The 25203-nt window shown below is 51.6% G+C and overlaps 1 protein-coding gene across 3 annotated transcripts in view; it reads left to right on the top strand.

Annotated features, from left to right (window-relative positions):
• ssh (Protein phosphatase Slingshot) overlaps positions 1–25203 on the top strand; it is a 270074-nt gene that overhangs the window by 124442 nt on the left and 120429 nt on the right. For all 3 annotated transcript variants that reach the window (XM_084597898.1, XM_084597897.1, XM_084597899.1), the window contains exon 2: positions 9293–9357. In XM_084597898.1, the coding sequence (XP_084454024.1) occupies positions 9293–9357 (65 nt within the window). The remainder of the gene's footprint in view (positions 1–9292; positions 9358–25203) is intronic.

Here is a 25203-nt window from a genome sequence, read left to right as displayed (position 1 = left end):
GCGCTTCGCAAAACCAGCCGCTGCCGACGGCGGTGGTGGCGTGCAGGGAAAAAAGGCTCGCACTTCTTCAAAGGCGCGCGCGCGGGCGCATTTGCCCGGGTATGCAAAAGTGCGCCGCTCGCGCCTTCGACATTCCTTCTGACCGAATTGGCTCGCACACTCGTTGCTGGCGGCCGAACTAACGAGTACCAGCTCGCATGCGTGCTGCGCAGAAGTTGTGTGAATTCCGAAGGGCAGTTAAGCTGACCGGCTGGGAACGTGTGTACGTTTAGAGGAACCGCTTCGTGCGCTTTGGTTAGTTACCGTGGCATCCCAGGCATGAACGAAGGCGCGGCTGCATAGCCGCTTCGTTGTTCCAGCAGGAAGTCAGGACTGGGTGTGATTTCTTTAACCACTGAAGTTAGCATACTCGTGCCATCGTGTCTCGTTAATACGGACACCTTGATTCCGCACACATATGTCCGTAAAGCGAGTTGTTCGTAATAATGAATCAGACTTTTTTTTTCTGAGGAAGAAAAAAAGCACTCATGACAAGGCATACTTTCGAAGCATAATGGAAGCCAAAGCAGTTGACATTATGAGCTACAAGCACATTATCCAGAAAGGTGGGCAGTTCTTTTTACAAAATAGAGTGTACTTTTATTTCCCCAGTTTTAAGAAGCCCACATTTTTAAACCCACTGTTTGGGGTATGACGGCCTTAGTTCCTTGTGTTCCGTAAACACAATGCGCAGAATTGAGGCAAAATATACGCCGCTGCGCGTAAAAGTTCCTTACGGCGCCTTACAGCGCCTTTACCAGGTGTCGTTCTGGACGGATACGATTACAACCACTTCGTGGCCGCATAATATTTCTAACGTGCCATCATGCACCTCAACCTTAGGCTAATTACAAGCTACCATGCTGTTAGCTGTGTGTGATAGCGGAAGCATGTCCCTGAATTCTTATTGTATTATACCACTTGCCGTATATGGCGTCAGTCGGGTACTTGCGAGTTTCTTGGCTTCGTGCAGTCACTGCTGACGGCAATGCCGGGGCAGGTTTACGAGCGATAAATTCGGAAACTGATATGCACCAGGTAACACTTCCTCTGCGAAAAGCCGTGCGTGCGCGCCACTCTACGGTTATCTCATGCAGGCGGATAGGGGGCTGCGCGTTCCTGCATCTTTCCGGTCTGTCGCGGGCGGTAATACGCGGAAGCATGTATATATTTCGTAACTCGGTTCGTGTAGGAGAAGGAGGTATATATAATAATCTCCGCGCGCAGCTCGGTCGGCTCTAATTCGCCGAGCGCCCACCCCGGTGTGTTGTGTGTACATAATGCGCTTTGGTCCTTGCATGTCGGCTGAGTGGCGCTCACTGGCTTCCGTGTGTGTGCGTGCGGCCGATACGCGCTTGATTCGCGTAATTACGACCGGGCGCGACTATTCACTCACGGCGTAAGCCAGGCTGCAGTGCCTAGCCAGGCTCTCTCGAACCCCTCCCCCTTTCTTTCCCGCGTGCATGGCTTTCCGGTTTCGTGGTGCGGGACCGCGCTGGCTGTGTACATATGCTCGCGGACAGTGAGCGCGTTGCACAACGTCTTCGCCTTATGACGAAGAAAGCGGCGGGACCGGTCCCGCGTTGCTCGGGAGCGACGCGATGTTGAATACGCGGGGTGAAAGTTTTTTTTTCTCCCCGTTTCGCCCAACATTTCCGCGGCCTTGGAAACGTTCTTCGCTGGACGAGCACTTTTCTTTAATGACCGACTTCTTAGGTGCCTCGGTTGCGTCATCTTCCGGCCGGAAGGCGGAAAGTGGCCCGAGAAGGGGCAGCTTAGTGTTGTGTTCTCCTCACGGTTCCTTTGCTTTCGAGGTTGTAGCTCTTTCCGCTGCTGTGCTTCCGTTCCGTGTTCTTGGGAGTAATTACGTGCCCTCCCCTGCTTCCCCATCTAGTTTCATCATCAGCATTGTTTCGTACTAGCAATGATACATATCATCATGGACGCCTAATGGCCAGCATCACGCGACTTTGTATGATAGACCGTAGTTCCATAGCTGGCGTAAGTTGCATGCAGTTGGATGTTTAAGGTTGCTCAAGAGCAGCGGAAGCCGACGCTGAGTGCGAAGGATGGTACCGAAATCTCAGGTTGGCCAAGCAGGACTGTGACGTCACCACCCAGAGGACCATTTTATCAGCAGACTTCCTGTAATCTAGTGAAAGTAATTAATTGTACTGAAAATGAGATTCGGCTAATTTCGGGTAAATTCGGTATCCATCACAGGACGTTCGGATAGCGAGACGAGCACGCTGACCGCAGGCCCGTGTGAGAAACCTGAAGCAAGGTGGACGTAACGTAATAAATGCGTGGTGCTGTCAGTATAGTTATGATAGAGGGAAAGGAAAAACAACAACATGGGATTACGAAAACCACGATGACAATATCATTTCATAAGCACAAGCCATACCTGTGAATTCGCTCCAGGGTACTTCCTGTATGCAAACCAGGCCCTTTGCATTACTTCCTGCGGCCACAGTAATTTGTTTCTGAGGCCCGTTTGTATCCGTCGTTGCCCGCGGCTCTGAGAAAGGCATCGGAATGTTTCTCGCGGAGAGCGCGCGCGGTCTCTTGTTTTGGCGCCTCGGGGCGACCTCGTCGAGGCCAGCCTCAAGCCAGCAGCTGCTTACGGAGGCGACATGCCCGTTTTGGACGATTCAGTCGCGTAATGTTGCTCCTCTTGGCGGGCCACTGCCGGCGTGACCCTGGAAGTGAGGGACTTGCTACATACGTCCGCCGCCGTGGGCGACGCGAAAAGTATGTGCCCACGCGTTTTGCGCGCGTGCCAGGGCGGCGTTTGTACGCAGTGACCGCATCGAAGCCGTCTGACTGGGAGCTCCCCTTAGAAGTTTTATAGCGAAATCCTTGTTTCTCAATGTCTCGTGAGTGGAGGCAGCAGGAAGTGTGATGGCAATATAAATGTGCCGTGATTTCGTCTGAACATTCTCAAGAAACCATTCTTTGTGCAGCGTTCAGGGTGATGTCATACCATTTCGCTTCTCATCGAACGTCCATTGGTTAGTCGAGTCGAGTACGTAGGGATTCGAACCGAACACCGATTGTATGCCGTGCAGTGAAGACGTTTAACGATCTGCGGAACTATGTGCCACTCCTCGACGACGCAAAGCCATGCCCACACAGTGCTCTCTTACTTCTTAACCGATTCTAGTGGCTTTAAGCCCCGGCTAATTTCTTGGTGCAATGTCGGGAAGTCGCGTGGCACGTAGGATGAGGCGGACCTGCTTCGCGGAGGATGTCAATCGAATGTGCGTGGGGCATAAGTGATGCTGGATGTATGCCTCCACACGAACTCGCCGGTATGCGCGACGCCTTGCACTGCTCTTCGCCAGCACTTCGAAGAGTGTCTTTTAAAAGGGCTGGCTCGCGAGCACCGCCAACAAAACTGCAGGGCATCCGCGTTGTTCGTTTGTGTAGGGCCCATTGACGGTCGTAGCTTTGGGCCTCGCGTTTTGTGCGTGCAGCTGTCTACGTCACGTTTCCTCTTTAGCTGTCAAAAGTGAGTATCGAAAGTTTCGATGCTCTCTTTCGGCTAACAGTGCTGCGCAAATCCAGCTCAGTGCTAGTCACAGCCTCCACTGCAATGTGGTCGGCAGAAACCTCTTGCAGGCTATCTGGCGCACTAGTAGCTCGTGCATCCTCGAACGCCCACGTGTTCGTCTCCTGTCATCGCTCTGGAGATTTAGCGACTTTATTTCTCCTTGAGGTAGACGCGTTCTACTGCACCCCCCCCCCCCCTCATTCTCTCTCTCTCTCTCTTATTGGACTGCTTCGTTGGCCGCTCATAAAGTCGCGCCCTTGGCGTTCTTTGCGTCCACAGGCTGTCACACAGCTTCAGAAAGCGCAGGGTTGTTGCGTCACCGCTCTTGGCTGGACGGAAGCGGCTAGCAAAGGGCGGCAGGCCGTCGGAGACAAGACGTAGCCCTGATCGGCTTTGGTCCCGACACGCGAGCACACGCTCGACGACGACAAAAGAGGGGCGACAAAACGACTCGCTACTCGCGATCGTTGTTGCTTAAGGGCCTGTCACACTAGCACGACATGACGCCGATTTTGTCTGCCAACAGCGCCTCTTCCTGATGTCTGCGTCTATGTCACACTGCGCCGACGGAAACAGTCGGCCGACAGTCGGTGTCGGCGGCGCGTCGCTCGCAAGACGGCTGTCGGCCGACGGTCGCCCAACTCCTATGTCACACTAGCCAGACAACGTGCGAAACCTCCCCACCGACTAGGCCCTCTCATTCTCACTCTCTTCTCGTGTCATGATACGTTCCTTTTCGTAGTCCTTTTATTTTTTTTCTACCATGCGAAATTCTCCTTTCTGTAGCTACTCCCTATTTTATTTTTCTTGGTTTATTCTCGGAACTACTAAATTAAGGAACGCATAATTTTAATTCTATTCCATATATTCGACCATACCAAAACAAGCGCCTCAACAGTCGTGATTATGGGCCGAGACTGAATAGTGCCCAGTATTTTACGGCTCTGGTTGCCGGATCAGAACGTCAGTGTTCGAAAACTAAAAGCTGTCCACGGTGAATAAGAGACAGTGTATATTAAAAGCTGAAAAAAAGAAAAAAAAAATCTACCCTGGGATCGAACTCACGACCTCCTGGTTGATAGCCAGCTGCGCTAACCACTACACCACAAAAGCTAGGCCTAACCGGTACTTTCAGAGGTTCACATACCCAATATGCTGTCTTGCAGTGCGAACGTCGTGAACGCAGTAGGAGCGTTTACCGCTTAACTGACTGTTCAGCTTGCTGAGAGTAAACTGCAGATAGTTTGAATCATGCCGTGTTGAGCAGTAACAGATAAAACTTTCGGCGGATTTCGTAAAAACTTAGGCGGATTTCACAGGCTGGCCGCGGGACCACGACTGCTGTTGGTTCTGTTGCAAAGTGTAAACGCAAGTTCTGCGCTTTTTGCGCACACAATTCTTGAAACACATTGAATAATGGAACAAGAATTTATTGCGTGATGCGTAACATAGCTTTGAAATAGGCTTGTGAAGCAGCGACTAGACGTTATGACTGTAAACACAACGATCGAAGTGCGCAGTAGGATCGGCAGCTCTAGGCTGGCTTCAGGAAAATAATAGCTTCTTTTGATAATTTCTTTGTCACGCACTATGTTCATTTTGCACTATTCTGTGCTGTTCGAAAACGCGGAAAGATTGCTCATGGTCCCAACGCGCGCCGCAAATATATGCGCCCCGAGTTCACTGCCGTTGATATTTCACGCGCATTCGGCGGCCCCGAGTATACTTTGGCGGCTCACGCTCGCGTTTTGGTCAGGGATTAGGCGTTGATTCTACTTTTTTACGTATATTAGTGCTGAAAGGTATTCGCCGTCGACGTGGTGTACAGAGGCGGCTTTGCGTTTCGAGAAAGTTTTTGCTCGGCGGCCGATCTCGGAAAGACTCGATCACCGACAGTCGGCAGACTGGTTTTGTCGGTGTCCCCGGTCTCAAAGCCTGTCACACTGGGAAGACATTTGGTTTTCGGTCGTGTTGGTGTCGTCGTCGGCCTAGTGTGACAGCTTGGTCGGCCGCAGACACGGTCGGCCGACGAGTTGGCCGAACGTCGGTGTCGTTGTCGGGTCTGCGTCGGCGTCGTGTCGTGCTAGTGTGACAGGCCCTTTAGAGGTCCCGCTGTCGTCCGCGGACCGGTTCGGCTCTAGTCAGCAGCGCGGCTATCAAGAGGGCTGCCGCGCGCTGTGCTGCTGACCGTGGCACGCCTCCCCCCGTGAAGCTGGGGCCGCCGGACGCTCTGGGTTTCCGGTCATTGTTCTTGGGCGCGCTTTAATGCCTCGGCGGCCATTTGCGCGCGCGCGAGCTGTTGCTTTGGCGCGGCCTGGAACGCGAGGAGCTGAGTGCTTCAGGTCGCCTGGAGAGGAAGTAGCACCCTGTAAGTGATGGCTTAGCTCCGCTTTGCGTGTGCTTGCGAGCCATTCCGGCTATATCGCATTTACCCAGATCTCTGACCGACGAATCGCATCTTGTTTCAACTCTACGCGTCGCATTATTTTATTTCCGGCTTTGACCAGCCATGTAAGATTGTGCATTTCTTTTTTTATCCGCGAGGCGTTTGGCTGTTGTTGTTTCGACACCTGCTGTGGCTTTCGGTCTTCTTGCGATATTCGTCTCTTCCGGGTCTATTTTTGGAGCAGCGAAACCAGCTAGCTTACTGGCCTCTCAGCCAGCAGCGCATGTGCGAGCAATCGTATACTTTATTTGAGTAATCGTGTAGTTTCCCCGCTTCAATTTGGTGCCACGTTGTGCGTGCATTTTTTCCCCTTGTGTCGTTGCGTTTTAGTCTGGAAATCCAGTCCGGAGGAGTTGCTAAGTTAAACGATCAGAACGAGGACACGCATCCTTTTAACGTGCGATGGTAGGATCACTATTCGAAAAGACGGGAGAAGAAAAATACCTATGAAAAGGACGCTGCTTAGAGAGAGAGAACCTTCATTTGGTTTCAAAGTAAGCGTAATTCAAACATTTCGTCACTTGCAAGTTGCAACAGGTCTAGTTGGTCAGCCGTATTGCCGACTCCCGTCTGGTAAAGAGGCCGCGTATAAGTTAGCATAAACATAAATGTTTAAATAGCAGTCCCCGGAGGGCGCCTCAAAAGAGAATCGAATTAAGGGAGATGGGGTGTGTCGGTCTGTTTTGCGGAACGCGTTGGTGTGAGCTCTACGGAGATGTTCCAGCACTATAGGAAGATAGTTTGTGGAGAAAACGTATGCGATCTGCCTTCGGCCCAGTGTGTTTAGAAGAACGTGTTTTGCAGCGTTAGCTACACTGGCCGACGTTCAGCAGTTTCGCGTGGCTCCTGGAGAGCCGTGCTGCGCAAGCGCGAGGAGCAGTGACGTCACACGGCACGCAGCTGGCGCGTCGGAGCCGCGCGCCTCGCCGGTCTGCGCATTCCGGAGGAGTGACGTCATAGCCGCGGCAGAAGCACCGGCGCCGGCGCGTGCCCAGCTGTGCGCCTCCGTTGCGTAGTAGCAAAGTCTGACGCTGCGCTGGAGCCACTTGGTAGTGCCGCGCATGCGCAGAGGTATTAGTAGGGATATGTATTTAGCGGGGCGTTCTCAAGTGTGATATAGCCATGGAGAAGGAGAGCGAAATTCCTGTTCAGCGGCGCAGAAGAGCAGAGAAGCTTTAACTCATCGGATCCCGAAGTATTTGCCTGGAAATTGTCGGTTGAGCGTACGAAGAACGAACGTAAGAAGGCTAAACGTTCTGGGAAAGCCAAGAATAACCAGCTGAACCTTAGCTGACGCTAGTATATCCTGGCATAGCCGAGCTAAGCCACTGCCAATTTTTATTCGGGTTGTTTTCAGGCCATGCTGTTGTGACTTTCACGTTCGCTTTTAAAGCGGCGAGCTTGTATGCCGCGCAGTGAATATCACTAGAGTCGAGGGCTTGTAGCTCTCTTGGGCGCCGGAAGAATTGTCTGAAGAATTAAAGTACGCGTACTGGGAGAGATTTAGCTTGTCGGGGACGCACTAACATAGACGTATAATGGTTTGGCTGACCCTTCCTGCGCATGCGCATTGACAGGGTTGGGTGCAATCGCGGCCACTGCGCCTGCTTAAAAGGGGTCCGGCAAACCGGTATACGCCTACGTCAGTACCTCTCTGGCAAGCTAAATCTCTCAACTGTTTCGAAGGCCGACGCAGTGTAGAGACTCCCCGCCGGGTTGGCGCAGTGGTTACGGCGCTCGACTACTGTTCCCAAGGACGCGGGATCGAATCCCGACCCCGGTGGCCGCTTTTCGATGGAGGCGAAAAGCAAGGCTCCCGTGTGCTGTGCGATGTCAGTGCACGTTAAAGAACCCCAGGTGGTCGAAATTTCCGGAGTGCTCCACTACGGCGTCTCTCATAGCCTGAGTTGCTTTGGGACATTAAACCCCACAAACCAAACCAAACAAGTGTAGAGACTGACTATATTCGTGCCAAAGGCAGATCCGCTCACTAATGCTGCGTGATCGCAGGCTTTGTGTAAGCGCCGGCAGTTGCCACATCCGAAATGTGACCAAGGGCGGCCTTCCGCTCTGTTGTGTTTGCGCCTCCCTCGCACAGTTGTGCAGCCGAAGTCAAAGGACCTTGGTTTCCGAGTCTCGATACAGAGTAACGCGATCCGCCTGCCGGCGCAATGCTGCCGCTGCTGCTGCGGAATGGCGGCGCGCGACGATGAGGGATGGCGCGGTCGCTGCCCCCTTTTTCATCGCCGCTGCTCACTTTCTTTTACTCTCCTCTTGTTTTCTTCAAAGCGCCGCTCCCGTCTTCTGCCGTCTTCTCTGGCTCTCGGGTGGCAATTGTCTGGTGATTGCGCAGTGCGCCCACGAATTCCGATGCTCTCCCCCTCTAATTAAGCAAAGTGACGCCGTTTAGCGCTTCCTGCGGTTCGACACCGCCAATTATTGCGGCCGTATTTTGTCGGCGTTTTGCGCTGATTAAGCTAACCGCCGGGTAGGTGACACTTTGCGCGGGTTAATGGAGGTGTCACGGTGAGCTGCTTCTCGGGATGGAGTTCGAGCTCAGACAGACGACAAAGAACCGAGTGAGATAGGCAACTCTCGGGTCGCTCGGCTTAATTCGATGCCTTGCGACCTCTCGATGCCAATCTTCGACGCCGGGCACGTTAAGGGAGGGGGGTGACCTCGTGACACGGGGTCACCCTTTAAAACGACACACTGGAAGTGGCCGGAGTATACGTGCCATGCATTCGGTCGGCTCCGGTTGTTGCCAGCCGGCAGCTGCTTCTACCCTCTGATGCTTTCAGTGACCCGTCTAAAAACGCCAGATGTTTCGGGACTGCTGCGCGTGGCAAAGACGCTCCGATGCCTGTGCAGAGCGACCGGTAATTCCTCTCCTGAAGATTTATGGAAACCGCGAGCTCTTATCGCTGTAATTGGGCCGGATAAAAGCGCGTCATCAGTGCAGCCGTCGTATAGTGGTCCATGGTACGAAATGAGCTTTTGCAAGAGGGCAACAAACTCGTCGAGTTGCGGGGCAGTCCTGTCAGCTGAACACGAGTGCTATACCTTGTGTGTGTGTGTGTGTGTGTGTGAAAGAGAGAGAGAGAGAGAGAGAGAGAGAGAGAGAGAGAGAGAGAGAGAGAGAGAGAGAGAGAGAGAGAGAGAGAGAGAGAGAGAGAGAGAGAGAGAGAGAGAGAACTCGAATGGTTTCTGTCCTGTGACTGACTCGTCTTCGATTCTCGTTTTGTCTGCAGGACGAGACAGATGGCTCCGGGGAACAGGGCGAGGAGGAAGAAATCCGTCACAAGACTCAACGAAGGTGAGTAATTAAGCGGCTTCGTTGCGGCCTCTGCGCGAGCTTGTGCGGGCGAATAAACGCGCGATCACCGACCATACTCTTATAAATCTTATAAAATATAACGGCCCCTCGTCATTCGCGGCGTGCAGACCGCTGCATAGGGCTAGCCATTTTGTGTTTCTCTTGGAATCCTTGAATGCTGCATCAGCGGGGAGTTGTAGGGGGCAATGTCTGCGCGATCACGGCTCCCCCTGTTCGTCCAACGGTTTCGGATCGCCGCGCTCGGGCGTCGTTCGGATATTGATGGAATGCAGGATCATATGCGGCGCCACTCGATGGCGAACGTGATCCGCAGACCGTCGTCGATGGTGATTCATCGTGTGCTTGTTCACCAAGTCGTTTCGCGATCAGGCCTTTTTTTCCCCCGCGGAGTTTCCTCACACCGGGAGTCACGCATGACGACGCCCATTTGGCGTGTCTGCAAGTGCGCGCGTTGCTATGCGCAGTCCGGGACAGGATGCCCCGCAAGGTTGGGCGCGAGCAGCGGTCGATTTCTGTGCTCGCGGACGACCTTCTGTGCTGCGCTGCTCGATGTCGCGTCGGAAACGACGACGCACGATACCTCCTCGAGTGCGTGCTACTCCGCCGGGACATTTGTTGGGGAGCGATCTGTACAGAAAGGTAGAGAAAGGTACAGAAAGTGATCGACAGTGTGCGCAGTGTGTGTCTATGCGCGTTTTAGACCTTGTCGCGTATTATTACCCCCCCCCCCCCCCCCCCCTTTACGGCGCAATTTTACGCGTCATCGCCCCTTTCGTAGCCCCCTCTCGCAAGCCGAGTGTTGTAGCGGCGAATGGTTTAGCGCCAATTGTGCCCTCTGCGTCTCGCGAGCTCAATTTCTTCGCGGCTACCTGCAGCGTGCATCGGCGGAAGCGCGCGCCATTCGCGTATATGTACACACACACGCGCGCACCTGCGGCTAATTAACGCGCTTTCCTGCGTTGTTCTCCGTGTGCGGAAGGGCGTGCGCCGGAGCGTGTTTATTTAGCCGGGGATTAGGCCGCGCATGCGGTTTCCTTGGAACGCCTTCGGCGGGATCCTTACGCTTGCATCCACACGTACAGACGGTGTGCACACTTGCTATGCTGCTAATGGAACCCACAGCGAGAACTGGCCGACTAGTTGATGAGTTGAGCCCATTGCCGGCCGTCGTTCGGGGAAGGCCCGTAATTTGTTTATCTCCACTTAGCACGCGCACATGCTTTGAAGGCACAAAAAGGACACCGAAGCAAACACCTCGGAGCTCGCACAATGCCGGTAAGCTTGTCGCTGTTCTCAGATTGTCATGGTTGCAAAGGTAGTTTTTATTGTCCCAATGTCAGTTGGAGTTGACACATTTCGACACTTTCCCGCCCATGCATGCGTAATAGCAATCACCTTTTCGAATCAGTTCGAAATCGAAATTGCAACGTATAGTCAATATCGTCCGCTACCAACCAACTAATATGTAACCCGGTTCCAACTCGCGAAGTTCCCCGTGCATCCATGCTCGTCCATCGCTGCATATAAGCGAACACGCGCGACTCCGAGGAAGGCAAAAAGCGCTGCACTGGAATGATACTCGGCCCAGGCGACCTTGCCGTTGCGGTTAATTGTGTCGATCCCGTACCACTTCCCGTCCCTTAATATGTAATCGCCATATCAGAAAATAAACGTTTTTCACTCGCTCGATCTCGCGCGTTAGCGCGCGTCGATCTTCGCGCGCAGCTGTGGGGAATTTGCTTTTCGCAGCTCCCGGGAACGATACCCACGTGCTCGCGCTTTGCCAAACGCGTCAGGTGCCAAGGTCGGCGCAGTTCAGTTCATTAGCGCATATGTAATCCGAAGCGCCGTCGTCTATCTCCGCGTTTTTCCTTGCCAGCAGTGAGTCACGCGTGCGTGTATGCGAGGTTCTCCTTGAACGCCATCATGCACCGCAGAGTGGTGTAACGTCGGACGTGGCCGTGGCGCTGCCCTTCGTGCGTGCTCATATTAATTGCTGGCCGCTGTTACCGTTTCAGAAAGTCGAGATCGTTTAGGATGGTTACCGGCTGCTGTGGACGCGTTCACAAATATAATAGTAATAAATAATAATAATTGGTTCACAGGAAGGGGAAGGCGCAGTATCTGTCACACTTGTTTCTGTGGGCACCTTAACCGCGCCGTACTGGGAAGGGAGGAAGTTGGGAGAGAAAGTGGAAAGAGAGAAAGCGGAGCCGTAGTGGAGGGCTACGGAGTAATTTCGACCACCTGGGGATCTTTAAAGTGCGCCTACATCGCACAGCACTCTCTGTTTCGCCTCCATCGAAACGCAGCCTCCGAGGTCGGGATCGAACCCGGGTTCTCCGGCACAGTAGTCGGGCGTCTTATCACTGCACCGCTGCGGCGAGGCATTGACAAATAGGACGAAGCATATATTTTGGGGACGCGCGTTCTTTGTTTAAAATAGGCAGATCGCGTCCCTACAGTCTGAGCGTTACGCTGTAGTGAGCGGAACTACTCTTGTGGTTACTCTCGGCAAGCTTGGAGAGGCAAGGGGTCTTGTGCGGAAGCGGAGCTCAGGGACATTTTTCGGACCGAACCGGGATCTTTACATGTCTCAATATATATATATAGGCTGTGCCAGTTACGAAGGGTATACTCTCTCATTAACCTCCTGTTACAAAAATTTTCGGCCTAGCAAGGGTGCGGTTATTCGCCAAATTACCAAGCCTCGCTTTTCTGGTGCCTGTCGATCACGGTTTCCTTCTTTCTTACCCACACTGCACCGTTAGAAGCCTTGGGAGGGCAACGTAGTCAAGCTTGCGCGCAGAGTGGGAAGTACAAGACGTCCAGTCGTCTCAACGCAGCCATGTTCTGCACTATACACATCGTGCCGCTGTTTCGGTGTGCATCGCCCCACCGGACGTCTTTATGCGGCGGCGTCGATTTCGTTAGCGATCGCAATAACCTTCGGCAGATTACATACAACGCGTGCCGGGACATATATGGTCCCGCAGTTTAGGGGACAGACGAGGTTGTGATGATCTTCGCGTGCACTGGACGACCGGCTCTAGGAGATGTATGTGGGGCGATTACGGAATGACGAACAAAGGGAGGCGTCCATATTTCATGCGGGGTACACGGCCGCGTCGTGTACGTGAAACCGTTTACAACGTGCAGTGCCTGTGCCCCCCGGCGCTCGCTGGTCTCCTCGAGATTCTGATCGCGCCGCCCGCCCTTCCTTTCTTTCGTTATGTGCCCGCGTTTGTTCGTGCGTGGCGGGCAGTGGCACATTTCACAGTGCGCCGTGGCTTCTGACGTGACACCCGGATCATGGGTGCCTGTTTGCACACTCCGAACACGCTTTGCGACGGTGGCCGTATGCCTGTCTCGTCCCCAGAAAGCCGCAAATTTACTCTTCGCGGCTGTTCAGTTAGGGGGCGGGGCATTTCTGACAAAGTACGTCTTTCTGCTTGATATAGAGCGTCGCTGTGTAGTGTGCGTAGATTTCTATCGGAAGTGCTTCGTTGGACGTTTTGGGACTTTTTGTATTCCTCCGCCCGCTGTTGTCTGAAGTGGTTAACCGGAAAAAGGACGAGCTATCATATACATATTGTCTCTTTATTTTCGCCCCTCCGAAAGTGTCACTATAATAGAGTGGAGAGCTGGGCCAGTTGGTACATATTGGTAAGGATTGAAACCAGCGGAAAGACGCAGACAAAGAGAGAAGCACACAACACAACGCTGGCAGACATTCATATATACCCTTCAGCGAAGAAGCAATGCATGCGCACGTGGCAAGAGAAATAATCGAAAGACAATCACGGGAAAATTACCTTCACAGCACGCTATGTGCGCTGTAAAGAGCTTAGAAACTGAAGTTCTTTATCGTACAAGGTAACAGAAGTTTCGCTTACACAAGTATTACCATTTTTAATAATGTGAAAAGGGGCCTCCAGAATTTCGCGTTGGCTCTGTTTTTCCCCGCCTCAGAATGACTGTTTCCTTAAGCAGCGGCCTGCATTTATGCTCTCGGCAGTGGCCCGTTCGTCGGAAAGCAGGGATCTTTCATGCTCACGAAGTCGGGCATTTAAGCACCGACCTGTCTGTCCGACGTACATATTTCCGCATGATAATGGGATGCAATAAACAACTTGAGTTTCACAGGGTACAAACTTCTCGTGGTTTACCGTGCACTGTGACTTTGCTTTATTGCTAATCCTCCTGCACAAACTAGCCAATTTACGTGGAGCGGAGAGAACCAGTTGCACACCTTGACGATTGGCGACCTTCTTTATGTTGTGTGAAAGCGTGGGCACGTAAGGCATGATGACTTCGATCTTGCTTTTTTCCATTTTATCTCTCAGCTTCGTTTACTTCGTTTTTACTGCCTTCAGCAGTTTTTCAGAGATCCCTTTAATTACATGCACGGGAAACCCCGAACTCAATTAAACGTTTCTCTTGTTGCAGAAAGCTATCTTGCACGGTGTGAAAGCAACACTTCTGCAACGCGTTCTTAAATTATCCCGTACGCATGAAGCCCCCGAACTTCCAAGTAAAGAGAAAAATATAATAGCTGTCCTGCTCTATACGTTCACCATAAGACCACAACTTCGAAGCCGCAAGTTGTCAAGTTAGCATCATCGTTGATTCTGCGACAGGGGCTGCATTGCCACGCGCAGCGGTTTATTTTGTAATTTTGACCCAACGTCCGGGTATATACCGTCCATGCCTCTTCAAGTTCTCGTTTCGCCTACTTTTCGATACGATTCCCAGACGCGTGTTGTCAGAGGGCGCAACGCACGAGGCGGTTCTCTTCAATAAAGCGTTTTCTCTCTCTCTCTCTTTCTCGATGCCCATCGAGGCACTTTATAAGTGCCAGAACCATGTTTTGTGTAATATGTTTAGCATTGATGTGCAGGACGTATTTTATTCTCTCCCGCATGATACACTTCGATAAGCGGAATCTCTGTGGGAGCCTTTTTAGAGCTTCTGTCCTTTTTATCTTACAGCTACTGTTGTTGAATGGCAGGGCAGACGGTTTACCCAAAGATCTGGGGTATGTATTGGGTCAGAAGTAGTTCCTGTTTTGAGTAATATATTTCTCGGTTACGTCGACAAGGCTATTAAGGATAACTTGGGCTCCCGAACAAAACAGATCTTTAGGTATGTAGATTACTTGGCTTTTGTTGACCACGGTGACCTTCAAGGACTGTTATATGAGATTTTAAGGGTTTTTCAGGATTGCGGAGAAGGCTTAAACTTCACCTTTAAAAAACTCCGGTCAACAATGAGCTGTAATTCCTGGACGTAAGATTGACCACGTTTGTTGGTCTTGCCTGCAGAGGTCGAAAAAGCTCTTGCTTAGTTACCGTTTTGGGCATTCCAAGGTAGTCAAAACTGGCATAGCCGTTTCTTGCCTTGATAAGTCATGTGTGCATGCTGTCGGTCAGAGTTTTAACCATAAAGTTTACAGGCTCAGGGCAGCAGGATTTCCAGATGCCATATTACTAGCATGCAATAAGGTAATAAAAAAGGAAAAGTATCCCGTACGCATGAAGCCACCGTACTTCCAAGTAAAGAAAAAAAAAAGAAAATAGCTGTACTGCCCTAGGTTCACCAGCTGTCCCATCGTTTAAAGCAGGTAGACCGCAGATATGGTTTAGATGTACTCTTTTCTGCCTCTAATGAGCTAGGCAAAATTTGTGCCATAGTGGATAAGATAGTCAAGAAAGAAAAGAACGAAGACAGAAAAAAGAAAAAAAAAACAAAGAAAGAAAGCATGTCAGATAAATCATGACATGAAGTTTGTCCCCTGTACCACATGGGCAGTGTATGATGTTCCCTTTACGTGTGGAAAAAAAGATATATAGGCCAGACGGGCAGGTTAGTGAATACTCGCATACGTGAGAGAGAGAGAGAGAGATAGAGAGAGAGAGAGAGAGAGAACTTCTATTGCCAAAAGAGTAATCATTAAGCTGTGTCGGCCTGACGTGGCCCCCACATTCACAAAAAAAAAAAAAAAAGAACACGACACATGCGTTAGCACTCCATCTGTTCTTATTCATGACTGTGAACTGCGGTATCTTGATTGCTAAGTTTCAAGTGATCAGGTATCAGTGCTGTTAGTTCTGCTCATGCGTGCTCTTGGTTGTAAATGGAGTATTTATTTGTGTTCTTTTCAATAAAATCTTCAGTTGCTTGTCAGCGCTGGTCCCGTCTTTTCTCTTGTCTCCGTTGTTGGACTGTTTTCTTGCTTAATTTGATTAACTTTATAGGCGCTTTCGCATTCGCTGGTGGTGGTATAGTTTAGTTTATCGCGCTACTATAGCACCTGTGGCGACGGCGTTATTTAGTATGTATAATGCAAACTGCAGGATACCTCGATAGTCAGCGCCGGCGATTACATCGAAGTGCCTTAATCTATAGAATACTCCAGGCGGATATCTCCCTTGGTATGCTCAGGTGACGGGCCTTCGTGGGACCCGCGAAATTGACAGTTAGAAGCACGGGTAACGAAGATTAATGTATCGTCATTGTGCTGTAAATGCTTTCACCGTTAACAAACCTGCCGCGCTTCCAACATATATTCTGCTCATGCGCATTGGTGGTGCCCCGCTGTTCTCTCTCTCTCTCTCTCTCTCTCTCTCTCTCTCTCACACACACACACACACACACACACACACACACACACACACACACACACACACACACACACACACACACACACACACACACACACACACACACACACACACACACACACACACACACACACACACACACACACACACACACACACACACACACACACACACACACACACACACACACACACACACACACACACACACACACACACACACACACACACACACACACACACACACACACACACACACACACACACACACACACACACACACACACACACACACACACACACACACACACACACACACACACACACACACACACACACACACACACACACACACACACACACACACACACACACACACACACACACACACACACACACACACACACACACACACACACACACACACACACACACACACACACACACACACACACACACACACACACACACACACACACACACACACACACACACACACACACACACACACACACACACACACACTGTATCGTACTATGCGGCCGGAGCTGCGAGGTTCACCGTCCTCTCACGGTGGGTCAGTGGGTAAAGAACTCGTATAATGACTAGCTTTTGTTTTTTTTTTGCTTTTTTTTTTTACTTTTTAAAAATTGCCCTTCTGTAGAGCCTTCTCTTTTTGCACGCCGTCTGCACTTTTGCTACACGTCGCGCTGTGCACGAACATGTTTGCTGCTCGAAAATGCGGAACCGACCGCGGTTATCTGACGTCTGGCCAGATGCCCTTTCTATATTCACTCCACTAGTCTCCGTCTGCCCGAGGGGCGTTAACGCAGTGCGAGCATTGCTTATCCTCACCTAAGCAGACGAAAACTTGCCCTTGTAATGACCCTTATCGTGCAAGGGCGAGTCAGATGCACGAATTGCATGCACCATCGAGCGGTAGCAAACGGCGAGTCCGTTCAAGTTATTGTAACGGTCTTCGAGGAGACTCCTCCTCTACCAGCCCTCCCCCCACCATCCTCTTTTTTTCTCTTACAAACATCTTGAAGTTGTAGAGGTACCGGAATTTTGGTTGCATGTTTCTTTCCTTACCCAGAAATGTGGCGCAACAAACACAAACACAAGCGAAGAGACACAACACACGCGCACACTACCAGCTGTAATATTGATCTGAACACACTTCCTCTTCACCGATCCTCTTCTTCTACACTCAAGTACGTCTTCTCATCATCCTCTTTTTTGCCAAGGAGATAGTGGCACTTTCTTCCCCGCAGAACATAAACATCGTCCAAGCATGGCCGTCATCAATTCTACACTCCCGTGCATCTCCACACCTCTGCGTGTAGATGAGGAGTGGTGAAGAGGAAGTGTGTTCAGATCCAAAATACAGTTGGTAGTGTGCGCGTGGGTTGTGTCTCTTCGCTTGTGTTTGTTGCGCCACATTTCTGGGTATTATGCAGCACCAACTAGCCCCTCAAGCTGTTATTTTGAGGTTTCTTTCCTTGTATCCGTTGAATGGGAAGTATTGATTGTTAACAAGTCCTCATGTCGAACCTGCTTGTCAGCGACTCCGCTCCCGAGGGACCGACGAATCTTGAGCAACCATTTTCTTGACGGTGGTTGCGCAGCGTTGCTTGTCGGTCACCGAATTTACTTGGCTGCTGACATCTTTCCGAGTCGCACGTCGTCACTCTTTGTTCCGCGCTACTTGTAGGCATTTCTGCCCGTGTTCTGTGCAGTATGACAGCTTAAAGTTAAGAAGCGCGTCGTAACCTACGCCGATTTCACCAAACATTCATCACGTACGGAGCTCTCGCAGGTATGACGGCGAGTATCGCATAAGTGGCGTTCGCCACAAAGTCGGGAACCGACGCTCTGCGTGCCAGCCAGTCCAACGCTTTTAAATGTATAACTCTGAGCCAGTCCGTGGACCGAAATTAATTGTCCGCACTTCGTAGGGCTCTGCCGAGAAGCGGCGGCAAGGCGATATCCAAACAGCGCGCGAATTTTTGTTTTCAAATTCGCGCATGCAGTCTTGGGATCCTCTCGACGGACGCCCGCGCGGTACTCCGCTCTACTTTCTTCCCTCGCCGTCGACGAGTTGTGGCCGCCTCGCCTCATCTGCGAAGCGTTGTCGGACGCGGAAGTGGCCCACTTGTCGAGGGGACTGAGCCGGCTGTGTATCAATCATGTCCGACTGCTCAAATTTCGCAACGCCCTCCCCAGCTGTGCGGGACGGCGCGCGTGCCGCCAGTGTCGACTGCGCAATGAGCGCGTGTGTGTGTATACATAGACGTCTTCCGACAGCCCGTGTGGGGGAGGAAGCGGCGGCAACGGCGCGCACGCGACTTGTTTGCGGCCGGGACGCAGAGAAAGGGAGCGGGTGCCGCGAAATTAATGGCCACACAAACGGGCAAGGCGCAAGAAGACCCCCTTCTCCTCTCCCATTTCTTCGCTCCGCGCGTTGTGTGTGCTGCAGGCCTCAGAGATACGGCGCTGTTCCGTAGCACAGACCGCCTTGTCGTGGTGTGTGTCTGTGTGGGGAGGTCTCGCGTGGCAGTTGTCCAAACGACGCCGTCCGAAGCCGCCTTGCGCCTGCCAAGCTACATCTCTGTAAAAGTGTGCAGTGCTATTGGAGTCGGTGGAGTAGCCTTGCATCGGGCGGTCTCGGGAGCCCGGATAACGAGGCGCAACACATGGGAACGATTTGTGAGTTGGAGGAGGGGGGGGGGGGGGGGGGGGGCTATAACGTCCTCAGCCGACCAGTTGCGTATGATGCACAGCCGTGGAGTAGCCATCAAATCATGTGTTTGCATCATAGTGCCCAGCGGCTTCGTGTCTTCATTACGCTGCACTGTTTTATTAGTCCCATGTCCGAGGGATGCGTGGGTGCGCAATCCTAGGTGTCCCGTGATAGCGACGGCGACTTCCCGCTGCGGCGGACCTTGCGGGCGTATGCAGCCGAGCGTGCTCTAACGGTCGCTCCGCGTGGTTCGGGATGACGACTGTCGACCTTGCCCGAGGCCACGTCTGCCTGCCGGTCTTGCCACCCCCTTCCCCTCAGCAGCGGACTAGAGAATGCGGCTGTTTGTCCCGCTGCATCTTCCCCGCTTGCGGCTGCATCCTCGTCACCCTCTGTGGACAGCGGACTTTGGCAAAGACGCCAGCTGAGGCGCTGGGTGGCTGGGTCGTTCGTGGTGTTTCATTATCGGGGATGATTGTTACCGCTGTTTACAGCTAGATGTAATGGCGCGTACCCACTACAGGGATTCACCATGACCAGCCGACGTCTAGCGGCCGTTTTATATTAAACCAATGGAAAAGAGAATAGGCTGTATAAGAAGGAAAATAAAATAAACATTTGATTCAGTAACAGAGATGATGGCAGTGGGTTAGCTGGGCTTTACTTTGGGAGTATGAAATGACAAAAGAAATGGTACAAATATCGTCGCTTTATTATATACGCAGGCATTGAACATATAGCGGGAAATTTCCAATTGCGTAGCACATAATTCTGTCAAATCGTATGCATTAAAAAGGATAGATGTTAGTGTCGGATATACCGCCTTTCCCTCCTTTGCCTGCCCGAGCGCTTTGGCTTTCACGCAAACACCACGGCAGCTGTCTGTGGGCTGCGCTTGTCAGAGTTCCTCTCGTTTTGTTTGTTGACGTCCTAACCGCATTTAGTATTTTTTTTTTGTATGTGTGTGTGTGGAAGTCGTTTTTGCAGAGTGAATAACTGCCTCGTTTGCGTATGCAAATACCGCAACGTTAACCTCGGCGGCAGACTAATTGCTTCATTGGGGCTATATGCAAATGGCGCCAGCACACGAGCAGCAGTTTTAGGCTGACGCTTTTCTATAGTCACGCAAAAATACCCGGGGCAAAAAACACTTTCATTCTGTGCCGTTCGTATAATGCTCAGGAGTGTGGCCCAAAATCTACAACCCGATCTTTATTATTATTTTTTTTCCCTTTATCCTTGCGGCTTTTGTGGCGCGCGGTGTTCAGTGTGCGAATGCCCATGTATCGCCGTATTCGTCTGGAAGCCTGCTGCAAAATTAGACTAGAATAGATTTATGCAATGCTCATTACATACCACGGTGAATAAATGAAAGTCGATCGACTGCACTCAGCTCTGGCGTGGTCAGTATATGGGCAGAACACGAGTTTGCTGTGGCATATGTAGGCGTGCTCAAGGTTAAGATACACTGTAGTTAAGAGGAGCTAAGTTTCACTGCAGCGCCCCCTACCCTCTCCCACCAAGGTTCTTGTTACTGCCAAAATGGGGCGCAGATGTGAGGAATGGTTATAAAAAGTTTTATTATCACGAGGCCCCGGCTTTCCGGAGGTAAATGGGGCAAGTCAGCACTTCTTGGAATGCAGCATCACGGGCCCTCGGCCGCTAGTATCGCCAGAAACTTGCATGGCTGTAGCCCTCCACGTTTAAATGTGACAGCACAGGTCCGACAGAGTATAAAGGTATGGAGCGAACCTGCTCCCCGCCCCCCCCCCCCCCCCCCCCCCCCCCGCCCGCTCTTATCCCTGTACGCACGCATATGTACTGTGGTACATACGCCTTGATAGCTGCAAATTCTCAGTACTGTTCAGCCCTGTCGTTAGCTTTGCAGGAGGGCAATGTATGCGAATAATAATAATAATAATAATAATAATAATAATAATAATAATAATAATAATAATAATAATAATAATAATAATAATAATAATAATAATAATTGGTTCACAGGAAGGGGAAAGGCGCTGTATCTGTCACACTTGCTCTGTGGATACCTGAACCGCGCCGCAAGGGAAGGGATAAGGGTGGGAGTGAAAGTGGAAACAAAGAAAGTGGAGCCGTAGTGGAGGGCTCCGGAGTAATTTCGACCACCTCGAAATAGCCGTAGACGAAATGAAACGCCCTTGTGTACGTTTAAGCGGCGTAGTTAAGGTGGCCAACAGTCCATGCGGTGTGTCATATATATGAGCACAATTCGACTGTGCTTGTCTGCGCCGTCACCTCAGCGCGCGTATAGGTAGGTCAGGTTCGCACTTTCACGCGGAAACATACCACGGTCGTCGTTTCTCCTGAGCTAGCTGCGAGTTTTTCGCGGGCCGTTAATTTCGCTCATCGCGGTGTCGATCGAAAGTCTTTGCGCGCGTACATTGCGCGCACGAATCAATTGCTGCTGGCAGTGGCACTCGTCGTGCCATCATGGCAATATAGCCGCGGTGAAATGTAAAACATTTTCCATTCTACTCACCTGAGGTTGTCGAAATTGATCTGCAGTCGCCTATATACTCTGTATGGCGTACCTCAGTCAACCCGCAGGTTCTGTTCCGGCTCGCAAGAATCAGTCAACTCATGTATACCATTATGTCGCACAGTTCTCGCTACAGCTGTTTTTTTTTTTTTTTTTTTTTGGTTCTCTTTCTTTTCTTTTTTTTCATCGCCCACTCACATCCAACATAACCCGCTGTGCGGATATGTTGGGCCTCTTCTAAGTTTCGGCATCTCGTGGGCATACTTTTTTATGCTGAAGCGGGTTGCCTATTTGCATACCAGGCCAAAGGCAACGCGCGCTTGCTCAGAGACGCTGCTTCCGTCATTTCTGCTGTACGTGGCACGTGCGCACCACCGGTAGCACGCGAAACAGTGTTCAGATCAGGTGATGTATATATCCCGCTGCTCGCTGCGTATCGGATTCTTCGCTGCGAAGAATATACCCGCTACGCCGCTTTTACGAGCCATGGCATCGCGGTGTTGCTGGCATTTCCTGTCCCTGGGAGACAAACGATAGGTGCCCGGGGACCATGCGAACGATTTTCGACAAAGTAACCTTCCTCGCGCCCAAGAATGGCAATGAGGTGCGCGCGGCGCACGGGCGGGGTATGGGTGTGCGCACGGTGCCAACAGCAACAAAGAAACGGGAGCGGTGTAACAATGCCGGTTAGTGCTAAAGCCCCTTTCACGGACGCGCTGCAGCTCTATCCGGCGCTCTCTCCGCCCCAGATGCAACTGCGCGATGCGCACGCAGTTAGTTTATCGCATGCACGCTGCTTGCACGTTGGGGAGCGACGTTGTGCATGCCAGCCGCGGAGATTGTTTGAGGCGACGCTCTTTTTGCTGAGAAGTTGCCCTGTCGATAAAGCCGGCTGCGAGCAAGGGCGATCTGTGTACAGGGAGGCAAGGAAAAAACTCAAGCGTGAGCCGCCGGGCTTGTTGCAGTCCGCGTGTATCGGCTCCGACCGGTCGAACACACTTGTGCCGCCGCTGTGTGCTGGAGCGATAAGCAGGTATACCTTCTTTGATCGATCTCTCCGCCGCGGAGTCGAAAGCAGCTCGATTTGCCTGCTCGCGGAGGGGATATATCCACTGGGATTCCCGTTTACCTCGGTCGGTGCAAAACAAGAGCCGTGGGGGCGTAGAGCTTTCACCTTGCCTTCTAAATTTCAATCGGTTACTTTTTGTTTATACTTGCACAGTTTCTATATAGAGGTGTGGAGGTCGGCTTCGATGAAGAACGCTAATATAGCAGCAGTGAACGTTGTGCGGCGGAGCTGTGGTTTGAAGCTTCAAATTTGAGTTTATTTTCAGGTCGAGGAGAAATAGGGACCCGATAAAAAAGTGAACGTTAATTCACTTGACGGTGCTCGGGCCTGGCACCATTTTCAAAAACTGTTGTCACTCTGATGGGTAGAAAGAGGGGGAAAAAGAAAAACTCCTTTTTTTCTCTCTCTCTGCAAGAAAGCCTCAAGTCATTTGCGAGCTCCTTGTTATATCCTTGTTCCGAACCCTTCGAAAGAGGCTTCGAGTAGTGGCAGCTCCGCACCGACCGTCGCCCGTTGTCAACCCCGCGCGCAGCGCACTTCCCGAGGCAACTGTAGCTTCCTGTTTCTCTTTGCCGTGCCCCCACACATCGGCTCGGAGTCGACGCGCACTCGGCGACTGACCCATTTTCATCCGGGTGGAGGGTGGCGAGCTGTGCATGCGACGACGTCTCTTGACGAGGAGCATTAGGAGCCATTTGTCCCAAACGAGCTGCATTGAGTCTGATTCGGCGCGCATACGAGGGGCGAGTGCTTCCTCGGTCGTCTGGCGAGAAGTTCGTCGCTGGGGCCATTTTCTGAGCCTGTCGCGGAAGCGCCCCGTGAAGACCTTCATTGCGCCGCCACATATGCACCACTGGTCTCCGCAGGCGTCTTCTTATTCGATATATACTAAAACGCGGAATACGTAAACATGTCTTCAACTCAACTGATTGAAAGTTTGTTAGCTGAAATAAAAGAAAAATCCAAATTTCGTTCCGCGTGAAGAATTCTTGTAGGTCCGTGGTTCGATCCCCCGCGTCTCCTTGTGGTCACCCGTTTTCCATCGGCTTCGTTGAAGGTGCAGAGCGTAGGGAAGTGGGTCACTTTACACCATCTCGAGCAGACAGTAGCAATGACGCCGCTTTCTATTTTTTTTTCTTTGGTGACGCTTCTGGTCAAGGTCTTGCCGCGTTCAAGTGAGGGCAGCAAGTATTCTCCTTTTAGTATTGCGGTTTGTAATCTTGACGTGACGTCAGCTTTTCTCGGGCATCGCTTATCGTTCCGACGCAGACAGTTCTACGTAAAGGAGATCACACACGGTAAAAAAACGGTATACTTTAATCCGACGTTTGGGCCCAAGCAGGGCACCGTATCAGGTTAAGCGATGACACTAAAGTTTTAATTATTTCTGAGTATGCGAGCAGACTGGAAAAATAAGAGGTTCGTAAAAAGCTGAAACAAAAAAAGAACAAAAAAAAAACAACAAAAAATGTAGACGGGACAAAGCATCGGCCGTTAAATTCTCTGGTTAGATTATTTTTGAATGGCTTCACTGAATCACTCAGGCATACTTAGCTAGAAAGCGTGTGATATCCTTCTACTCGGCAGTTTTCCTGCTCTCTCCTTTAGCTGAGAGCATATATCGGTAAGTTTTTGAAGGCGTTTCTCGTGTACGCCGTCCTGGACGAAATAACAGTGGTTGCGAACGTAACTTATATGGACTCTCACCACTCGCGCCAAGATGAGATGGCAGAACTGCGAAGTTTATCTGTACGCTCGAACGCAGCATCAGCATACGCGAAAGGCGGCAGCGGCGGCTAGCTGCTTGTCGCATTGTTGTTCTATTAGCCGGCTTTTTGTGTCGTCTTGGAATGGTCGATTGAAATTCAATCTTCCCCAAGAACTGTTTCCTTGGACAGGCATACTTGGAGTTCAGTAGTTTTTGGCTTGGTTTTCGTCGCTGTCCTGTGCCTGACGTGGGCGGCTAATGTGCCTCCCTAGTCGTCGTTTGCACTACTTGATGTTTTGGGAAACGTTAATGCGGTACTACCAACTTGCGCCCTTTCTTTTTCGGGCAAGTGGTTTGTATATTTCTCTTCCTTTCTGTCCCGTTCCCTGTGAGACTAAAATGGACGCGGTAGCCCCGCGGACACACTAAACCTACTCTGCGTGCGCACCCGTTTAAAAGAAAGGCGAGCGCAGCCATCGGCCGATCGTCGTTCGCTCTCTTCCGAGGCGGAAGCGGCCGGCACTAAGCTCGCTGGGCGGGCCAATTTGCCTCGGCCCAGTGCGCGCTCTTCTTCCTCGGCTTGATGAGGAGGCCCCGTCTCGCTGGTGGTGTTTCGCACGGTCCGATTGCGCGCGCGTCTTCCTCGGAAGCCGGCAGTTCTTCGTCAGCGCCTCGGCCCGACAAGTGCGGCGCCATGTGTGTATGCGCGCCCCGTGCTATAACGATAACTAGCGGGAAGGCCTGTGCGCGTCCGGCTCCTCGCTATATAGGCGTCTTCTCTGAGTTGCTAACGCATCAGCGCCGACTGGAACGGTAGAGGAGACCGAAGAAAGTCGGCCCGGAACAAAGTTATGCACGTGTAATTGTTTTAATTGGCTTCTCTGTGTCCGCTGGTGATGGGTCGGTGCCGTATCTTTTGTACGCAACTGAGGAGCGAATTTGGAGCGGTAGCTGTGTGAACAGCTTGCAGGGCCAGCGTCGGGGAGGCCGCACCCAGAGCTCAGTGACGTCCCTCTTCCTCTGTCACGTGGCCTAAGCTAGAACAACTGATTTGACCTCCTGGGTTTGGTTTGTGGGGTTTAACGTCCCAAAGCGACCTAGGCTATGAGAGACGCCTTAGTGGAGGACTTCAGAAATTTTGACCGCAACGTGCGCTGACATCGCA

Source organism: Amblyomma maculatum, chromosome 3 (assembly GCF_055883805.1).
Source record: "Amblyomma maculatum isolate TAMU_Amacu chromosome 3, ASM5588380v1, whole genome shotgun sequence".
NCBI classification, from domain to species: Eukaryota; Metazoa; Arthropoda; class Arachnida; order Ixodida; family Ixodidae; genus Amblyomma; species Amblyomma maculatum.
This window is presented reverse-complemented; position numbering and strand designations above follow the sequence as displayed.